The following is a 9,925-nucleotide window of genomic DNA, read 5'->3' on the forward strand; positions in this document are numbered from 1 at the left end:
ATATATAAATATATATAAAAATATTTATAAATATATATAAATATATATGTATATATAAACATATATATAAATATCTATAAATATATGTATATATATAAATATATATAAATATCTATAAATATATGTATATATATAAATATATATAAATATCTATAAATATATGTATATATATAAATATATATAAATATATATATAAATATATAAACATATATAAATGTATATATAAATATATATCTATATATAAATATATATAAGTATATATCTATATATCAAAATATATATAAGTATATATCTATATATAAATATATAAATATATATATAAATATTTAAAAATATATCAATATGTATCAATATATATAAGTATATATATATCAATATATATATTATATATACACAAAAATACTTACCATTGTTATACAGTCTCCTATCGTATACCATACAGTTTTGCAGCCTAGGATCGATATGCTGTACAGTATACCATAGGTGTGTAGTAGGCTATACCATCTAGGTTTGTGTAAGTATACCCTATGATCAAACAATAACAAAACTGTCTAATGTATCCCTCAGATCATATATCTGTCCTCATGACACTGTACAGGAGAGGAAGTCTACTAGGGGAAGTTGTTCCCTTGATTATGGATTCTGAGAAGTTGAACATAGGCTGTCATTAAGCTAGTGTCCTGGAAATTCCCATATCCTGGCTGAGTTAGAATCAGCTTCAGGAGAGAGAGAGGAAACTGCCTTCTCTCTGCCCTTTATCTTCAGTCTGAGCTGCCAGCTGATTGGATAGTGTCCACCCACATTGAGGGCTGCTGTTCCCCACTCAGCTCACCAACTTACATGTCTCTCTGGAAACAGCTTCACAGCCTCACCCAGAAAAATACTTTACCAATTCTCCATGTATTATTTAATCCAGTAAAGTCAACACCTAAAATTAACCATAATACCCTAGTAATGTAATTATATATATTTCAGTTTTTAAAAAACTGACCGTATGTCAGTTCATAGTTTGAGTTGCCCAAAGAAGAAGTTAATTTAAGCCATAAGAAAAATAAACCCAATATTTTTCATTATTTATTTTATCTCCTAGTGATCCTAGACTGGTTTAATTGCTGTCTTTTTTTTTTTATCTGGTCGGTTGGTTTGTTGTCGGGTTGTTTTTGTTTTAATGAGCCAGCTTCTGGGTCCCTCTCTCTAAAAATATGTTATACAGCTCTCTGACCATGTTCTCATGTTTTGTTACCCAACGTAGGTTTTCTACTCCTCTCCCATAGTCATTCAGTAGTTATTTGAAAGTGAAATAGGGACAACCGTGTTTTATTCTAGACCACTTAAGATTAAAACCCGAGTTCCATGTCGACATCCAGGGAATAGGTTTTTGAACAGATTTGCATTATGTTATGGGCAGGAACTAGGAGTAGAAGAGGTTGTGAGTCATCTAGTCAGTAGTGTCTGCTATAAAGCCTAAAGACTCTCTTTGTGTATGCATTTTTCATTTTTGTTACAGAGGAAATAGTTTGTTCTGCTTTAATGAGCACTGTCAAGAAGAAAATATAGCTATCACATATCACCGCATGTTCACAGATCTTCTCCAACCCGACCCCAAAATGACATGCTGCTCTTTCTTCTTCAGAAATATGAATTCTGGAATCTTGCAACTCTTCCAGAGGGAACTCACCTGTCCCATCTGCATGAACTACTTCATAGACCCGGTCACCATAGACTGTGGGCACAGCTTTTGCCGGCCCTGTTTCTACCTCCACTGGCAAGACATCGCAGTTCTTGCTCAGTGTTCTAAATGCAAGAAGACAACATGGCAGAGAAACCTCAAAACTGACATTTGTTTGAAGAAGATGGCTTCCATCGCCAGAAAAGCCAGTCTCCGGCAATTCCTTGGCTCTGAGGAGCAAATATGTGGGACGCACAGAGAGACAAAGAAGATGTTCTGTGAAGTGGACAAGAGCCTGCTCTGTTTGCTGTGCTCCAGTAACTCTCAGGAGCACCGGAATCACAGACACTGTCCCATTGAGCGGGCTGCTGACGAACACCGGGTAAGTGATGCCTATGAAGATCTATTTCTATACAGGACACATGAAATTCTTGTAAGTCTATTTCCTTGGTGATTGGATGATGCCATCTCTGTGCCCCATTAAGCATGTCTGTTATGAGCTTCCTTGACTTCACACCTCTCAGATTTGACAAACATGAGGAGAAACAAAGGAAATTCTATTTTCTGTGGGCGAATTTGTCTCTCATTTTGGGTCCTTCGTATATCAGAGTGTGAATGATACTTTATTGTCTTCACTTGTGCTTCAATTCATGGCTCTTTTGTAGGAGGAGCTCCTAAAAAAAATGCAGTCTTTATGGGAAAAAGCTTGTGAAAATCACAGAAAACTGAGCATGGAAACTACCAGAACCAGATGCTGGAAGGTTAGTACCATATTACTCTATCTTCTCCAGGAACTTATAGTGAACAAATGGGTGACTCTTAAAATAGGAACTTGATCTCAACCCATAATGTTTCTGGAATTCAATAAACAAGGATAAAACACTTGAGAAAAAAACACACTAATTTTTTATGTATGTTAGTGTGACTCTTTGGTAGGATTTCTAATCAGACCACAGATGTTACCCAAGCATGCTCATCTGTTTCCATACAAACCTACAGCAATACCCCAACAAATACAAGAAACTGGGCCATTTCACACTGTTCCCAATGGGCTGCCTGGATACATTCTGGACACGAGAGTTATTTATCAGTCATGGAAATTTCAGGTGACCTTTCTAAGGCTGAGTCAGTATGAATTTGAATCTTGGTGGGCAAGTATATTGAAATGTGAGCTAAATTTCAGGCGGAAGGAGCAAGAGCACAAACTTAGGGAAAGCATGAAATGAAATATCAGAACTAATTAATATTGAATAAGTCATAACACATAATGGGAAAAGTGGTGAGAAATGTAGACTTGTGTCTTGATGAAGACATAAATATGTGAGAAATATGGGAACTAGTATTTAATATAAGGAGAACTCTAAGGACTTGAGAAGAATTCTAGAAATGATTTTCTCTTTGTGGATGTGTATATTGAGGGTATGATATCTAATATTAATTCATTAATTTATTCTAATATTAATTGATCGAAAGATATCTTATGAGTACTTAGTCTATGTCAAATATCAACTTAGAAAATTAAGGAGTAAAGAAGAAAACACACAAATCTTGCAATGGAAATGAGAAAAGCAAATGGTCACCATGCAGATATGTGAAGTACATGATGTGTTAGAGTGTAGTAGTGTCTTTGGAGAATAATCCAGCAGCAAAGTAGAAAAGGAGCACAGAGCCCAGGGACTGGGGATGAGGGTTTGAGTTTTAAATAGGGTGGTCAGAAAAAAGGCTCATGGAAAAATTCACACGGAAACAAAATCTTGATCAGGAGGAAATATATATATCCTCCTGTTTGCCTTCCTCTTCCTCATAAATACATGAATATACATGTGTATCTGGGTGTGTATATATATATGGATATATATGAGGAATATATATATACACACACACAGATACACATATGTATTCCTCATGTATCGATATATACCTATATTTGAGAAATATATATATGAGTACATATATGAGAAATATGTATATATATATATATATATACGAAAACAATTCTAGGTATAGAAAACAACATGGGCAGTAATATTTAATTTGCATTTATTTCGGGTTTTGAGGAACCACAAAGAAGTCCATGTTGCCCATTAGGGTGGGTTTGGAGGAGAATAAATGAAACCTTATTAGAATATGTTATGCTGGGTGAAATGCACTGAGTTGACAATGCTAGTCTGTGGTCATGTCATCATTTCTCATATAATGGTTTTACATAACTTGCCCCAATTCTCCAAAATAGAAATAATGGTTTCTTACCTAGTCAATATAACTCGATAGTTTGATTCTTATGCAAGAGCTGTGTTTTCTTTCTTTAAATGTGGTGTGGAAGAGAGAAATCCATTTTTATATACCTGTCTTAGAAAACATTATATCATTAATCAAGTAAATGTAACTGGGCAGAAACAACTATGTTGATACTAGTACAGAAAAAAAAGGAAAGGAATAAAATTTTGTGGAATCTGAGAATAGACAAGATTAAGGATTAAAATATTGGGTATTCAGAATGCTAAGAGGAATCAGTGAAATTCAAGAGAAGATGGATAAAACATTTCTATTTTGACTAATTGTCACTGCAGGATTATGTGAGTTTAAGGATAGAAGCAATCAGAGCTGAATATCAGAAGATGCCTGCATTTCTCCATGAAGAAGAGCAACACCACTTGGAGAGGCTGCGAATGGAGGGCGAGGACATTTTTCAGCAACTCCATGAAAGCAAAGCCAGAATGGAACATTTGAGGGAGCTTTTAAGAGGAATGTATGAGGATCTGAAGCAAATGTGCCATAAAGCAGATGTGGAGCTACTCCAGGTACGGACTGACCATGGGGTATCATGATGTTGAACATTCACATGCACAGGTGTTTTCCTCTCTCCTGAAATCCGTCTCCCCCTTTACTTGCATGATTTGTTTCCAAAAACACGATTCGATAACTAATACTACTTGGTAGGGAGGGTATAACCTCTCCTAGTGATTCTACCAGGCCGAAGGTCCCTCCTACTTTATCCACCAGCAACAAAACTTTGTAGAATGGCCAAGGTAACAGACAGCCCCAAGAAATATTTCCCATCAAAAGTCAGTGATGTATTTAGGATTTTTGAAAGTGGATAAAATAAGTGATTCATTGGCAGTTAGGCTAATTTGGAGACATGGCATGATGGAGAATTTGGGGAATCTAGGATCCCACTAACATTATTTTGGGGTCCACTCATTTTGGTAACAGGGCTAAAGGAAGATGACTGAGTTGCTTCTTTATGGTTACCGCAGAGCATAGACTCTGTGGGCCTCCTCTCCCTTCACTTGTAAAAAGAACTTCTTCAAGACTTAGACTTTATGAGGACATTAATTCATGACATATGATAGACTGGGATTTTCATGAGAAAAGAAACAGAAAATGCTTTCCAGGAGGGAACATTGTAGGAAAATTATATCTTCAGAAGCTGTCTCCAAATCTCACACTGAACTTAGTGGAAGATTCATCTTGTGGAAAGCACTAAGCCTTTCTTTCTTTCTTTTTTTTTTTTTTACAGGCATCTGGAGACGTATTACACAGGTGAGTGCATACCTAGATTTTAGCAGATGCTTTCAGTTTCCACAAATATCAAGCAGGAACTTTGATATTAAAGGTATAATTGATTCAGATAGTGATACTGCCTTGTGCTGGTTGTACTTGCTCCATCCTCCACCCCATGTAGTCATCTATTTTGTTGCCATACTCAATGATTTTGTTAAGCAGTTGAATGAAAGTTCTGCAAAACCAAAAATAAATAAGTAAATAAATAAATAAATAAGAAAGAAAACCAGAAATAAATGAAAGAAAAATAAAGGAAGTGAGCATCTCTATTCCTAATTGCCTGTTTATTGCTCAAAAGCCTTCATATCTGAAAGAGAAAATATTACATTTACTACATGGCTACAAAGTCAACCAGGGGAAGCCAGAGAGAAAAGGGGAAAGTATTTTAGCAGTGAAAAGTGTTGGTGATTTCTAGTTTATATTTAAATATATAATTCTGAAAAATAGATGAACAAACTATTCGGAATGTTTGAACCGTGTAGGCCTCCAGAGAACCTCAACTATAAAAGGCAGATATCCCTGCCTGGAGCAAGTTTCAACACCCTGGCCTTGAGAAGGAAGCAACAGATGCAGCAGTCTTAAAAATAACCCCACTTTTGCAGACAGTGATTTCAGGAATTTCTGGTGAGGTCTGGAACCCAGAATTTCATTTTTGAATATTCTCCTAGTCTTAAGACTAATGATCCTTACTAATTTGGAGCAATACGAAGAAAGATCCGAATGAATTCTCGCTCAGATAGACTTTTCCATCGTGCTTGAAAATCAGGAACTGTGAATAAGAATGAATTTGAAAAAGAAAATGATAATTTTGGAATTAGCAAATGTGTGGGTTAAAGGGATTCTCATGAAACGTCTTTTAAATAAAAGTAGTGATTTTTATGTATTTTTGGCTGTACATGTGGTAACTGTGTCTTTCTCGTTGCAGGTGTGAGTCTCTGCTGCTGCAAGTGTTTGAGCCTGTGAATCCAGAGCTCAGTGCAGGGCCCATCACTGGACTGCTGGACATGCTCAGTGGATTCAGAGGTAAGTGTCAGCCCATTGGCAGAATTCTCACAGTGTATTACTTCTTGTTAGAATCACGGGGGTAATACTTTACCCTTCACCAAATCTTTATTTCATTTCAGCGGGAAGTGAACCATATGGCTATGCAACCCTTTTATATCTGTGTTTCTATTTATAGTCCAATTTATAACATGAAGAGTAAAACACAGTGCAAAACAAATATGTTCTGGGCTCACATGTATAGAGTTATATATTGGGTAAATGGAATGACATAAGAAATAAAAAATTGAATAAATGGAACAACGCTCAGAAGGAAGCTTAATAATCCAAGGTCACATAAAAATTTTACATTACCGTATTTCATTTGAATTGTTAAACACATTTCGTTGGGGAACGGAGTTCACTGCAGTTTGATGGAGTATTTGTATTTTCTTATAATAAATACATATTATTGATATAATGTAAAATTTTGACTTAACACGTAAAAAGAAAGAAGAAATTATTATGTAAATAGGAAGTGAAAATAGAAATGATAATTTCAGTTTAGTTACAACATGAAGAGCTACGAGTAAAATCCAAAATTCACGTTCAGTCTAGAGCTAGCAGGGATGTCTGCAGAGTGACTGGTAAAAGATTTTGCAAAAATCTGCCTTAAGTTACCACTTATAATTTGAACATATGGACTTTTATCCAGTTATCTAGAGCAGTGCTTGAGTAAGCTAAAATCCTCCCATTCTTGCCAAAATTATATCACTAGTATTTAAGAACAAGAAATATTTTAATAATAATGACCTTGATAGCTAAAGGGCATTCAGGGCATATAATATTTCACGTTTATCTTGGAGATTGGATTAAAACAGGCTGGTCTTATATTCAACTCTCTATTTTTAAGTTTTCAATAAATTTTCAATGTCTGTTTTTAGGGTTTTTTTCTTCCTATAGAGAATATTAATCATCCTTATACTTTATTAAATGTTGTAGTCACAATTCTCCTGTCTTTGTAACTTCAAATTTCTTGGTAAAGTAAATTCTTGGTAGAACAACTTTTCACTCAAGAATTCTAATTTCTAATAATTACATGTATCTATGCTTTTCTAAATTATTTTTGCAGTTGATTTTACTCTGCAGCATGAAAGAGCCAATAGTCATATCTTCCTGTGTGGAGATGTGAGAAGCGTGAATGTTGGATGTGACCCTCAAGATGATCCCCATATCACTGCAAAATCCGAATGTTTTCTTGTATGGGGGGCACAGACTTTCACATCTGGCAAATATTATTGGGAGGTTCATGTGCGAGACTCTTGGAATTGGGCTTTTGGAGTCTGTAACAATTATTGGAAAGAGAAGAGACAGAATGACAAGACAGATGGAGAGGAGGGACTCTTTCTTCTTGGATGTGTTAAGGAGGACACTCACTGCAGTCTCTTTACCACCTCCCCACTTGTGGTGCAATATGTTCCAAGACCTACCAGCACAGTAGGATTATTCCTGGATTGTGAAGGTAGAACCATGAGCTTTGTTGATGTTGATCAAAGTTCCCTGATATACACCATCCCTAATTGCTCCTTCTCACCTCCTCTCAGGCCTATCTTTTGCTGTAGTCACTTCTGATCAGAGAAAAGTCAGAAATGTGTCTATATGCTCTGGGAACCTGTTTATCCAAGAAAGCCCTCCTTTTTGCACCTCATCAAACAGGACAAATAGGTTATATTTAATGTCTTTAGTTGCATTCTAATGTCATCAAAACTCATTTATAGTGTTTCATTAAATATGGTGAAAACAATAAAACTGTGTGTATTGGTTCCTTTTTTAATCATTTTTGGAAAATCATTACCCATGATGTATGGCATAGAATATATTCTCTGGTTTTTAATTATTTCCGAATGTCACAAAGTGAAATAATAGGTAAGAGAGTTGTCTAAATGAAGTTAAAACCAATGGAAGAAAGTAGAGATCTTGGACTTCATGAAAAACCTTGGAGTAAAAAGACTCAATGGTAACCTGGAAATATTTTCTTTCTCTTCATCTAACAATATTCTACTTATCTATGTGTTTTATTTATGAAACTATACTTTGAGGTAATCTTATTTGACCTCCTATGCTGTGCTTATCTTTGTAAATCTCATCTTATATTCAAATGCTCATGCATTATTAGAGTGCTGTTCTACAGTGAAATTTACAAGGGGATCAGGACAATGCTGAATCAATTAAATATTCAAATGGACATAACTGAATACTGACCCCTACCTCAAACCATATACAGTGCATTTCCACATGGATTCATGTTCTGAAGGTGAAGGGAACACAGTAAAATATTCTCATACAGAAAGATCTCCTGACCAGGACAAAAAAGTAACAATTAAGAAGAAAAACTTAGTTTATATCAAAAATGATGACGTCTGTGTTTCAAAATATACCATTCAAGAATTAAAACGCAAACCAAGAGTGGAGAAAAATATTTATCTCAACATATATGCAATAAAATACAATACATGTGATTAATGAATGTAATAAATAAAAGAAAATGAACCCAGTGTAAAATTGGGAAAATATTTGAACAGGTACTTCATAAAATTGGAGGCATAAATATCTGGACAAATATGAAAAAGAGATTACTTTTATTAGTCCTCAGAATAATAAAAATTAATCCATAAGTTGAACTACAGGCCTCCATAAAATTTGCAAAATTTAAAGACACATAATATTGTGTGTTGTGAAAGATAAAGAATCAATGAAAGTTATTCATGGCTGGAGGTGTGTAAACTGAAATACTTTTTGGCAAACTGACTATGAGCATTCCTTATGGGCTAGATATTCTAATTCTAAAATATATTCCACAGACTACCTATGTGTATTTCAAGATAAACACAATGTTGATAATTGCAACAATTTTTATAGTAGCTCCAAATTGGAGACAAAATAAATATTCATCAACAGTAGAATTGCTAAATAAATTGTGATCTCATCATACAAAAGAATTTTACAAAACAGAGATAACACCAAAATGCAACAAATGAATGAATCTCAAAGAGAAGTTTAAGAAAATAATTGAAACACACAAATGTTATATTACAGTGTTTTATTCAGATAAATTGTGAACTCCATTAATTGATACTAGAAGTTAGAATATTGAATAATGTTTTGGAAGGTAATGGTTAGGAAACGTAAAAATTAACCAGGATAAGATATGGGAAGCATTGAAATCAAGGAGAGAAACTATAAGCATTTTTCATGCAGAAGAGTATTATATATATATATATATATATATATATATATATATATATAAAATATTTTAATGTATAGAATAAGTTTGAAATAAATGAATTTGATGTTTTGCCTAATTTTTCAAATGCATATATTATAATTTAATTTGTGATAATTTAACATCAACATTAAGACATAAAACATTTTTTATTATTACACTTAATTTCTGGGGTACATGTGCGGAACGTTCAGGTTTGTTACATAGGTATACACGTGCCATGGTGGTTTGCTGCACCCATCAACCCATCATCTACATTAGGTAGTTATCCCAGTGATATCCCTCCCCTGGCCCCCCACCCCCAACAGGCCACAGTGTGTGATGTTCCCCTCCCTGCGTACATGTGTTCTCATTGTTCAACTCCCACTTATGAGTGAGAACATGCACTGTTTGGTTTTCTGTTGTTGTGTTAGTTTGCTGAGAATGAT

At 34.6% G+C, this 9,925-nt stretch overlaps 1 protein-coding gene and 1 pseudogene across 1 annotated transcript; both read left to right on the forward strand.

Annotated features, from left to right (window-relative positions):
- The window catches only part of LOC129485378 (tripartite motif-containing protein 43-like), a 68,950-nt pseudogene that overhangs the window by 5,153 nt on the left and 53,872 nt on the right, over window positions 1-9,925 (forward strand).
- Window positions 1,638-7,846, forward strand: LOC129483982 (tripartite motif-containing protein 51-like). The gene is made up of 6 exons (XM_055281392.1): window positions 1,638-2,051; window positions 2,335-2,430; window positions 4,240-4,470; window positions 5,190-5,212; window positions 6,159-6,256; window positions 7,347-7,846. The coding sequence occupies exons 1-6, from the start codon at window positions 1,638-1,640 to the stop codon at window positions 7,844-7,846; spliced, it is 1,362 nt and encodes a 453-aa protein (XP_055137367.1).

This window comes from Symphalangus syndactylus, chromosome 6, assembly GCF_028878055.3.
Source record: "Symphalangus syndactylus isolate Jambi chromosome 6, NHGRI_mSymSyn1-v2.1_pri, whole genome shotgun sequence".
NCBI lineage: Eukaryota > Metazoa > Chordata > Mammalia > Primates > Hylobatidae > Symphalangus > Symphalangus syndactylus.

What these genes read in the sequence shown, in the direction of transcription:
- LOC129483982 (XM_055281392.1), top strand. Translation starts at nt 1,638, where the DNA reads ATGAATTCTGGAATCTTGCAACTCTTCCAGAGGGAACTCACCTGTCCC. An exon ending in CAGATGTGGAGCTACTCCAG is followed by an intron (nt 4,471 to 5,189) that starts GTACGGACTGAC and finishes TTTTTTTTACAG; the next exon opens with GCATCTGGAGACGTATTACA. An exon ending in TCTGGAGACGTATTACACAG is followed by an intron (nt 5,213 to 6,158) that starts GTGAGTGCATAC and finishes TTCTCGTTGCAG; the next exon opens with GTGTGAGTCTCTGCTGCTGC.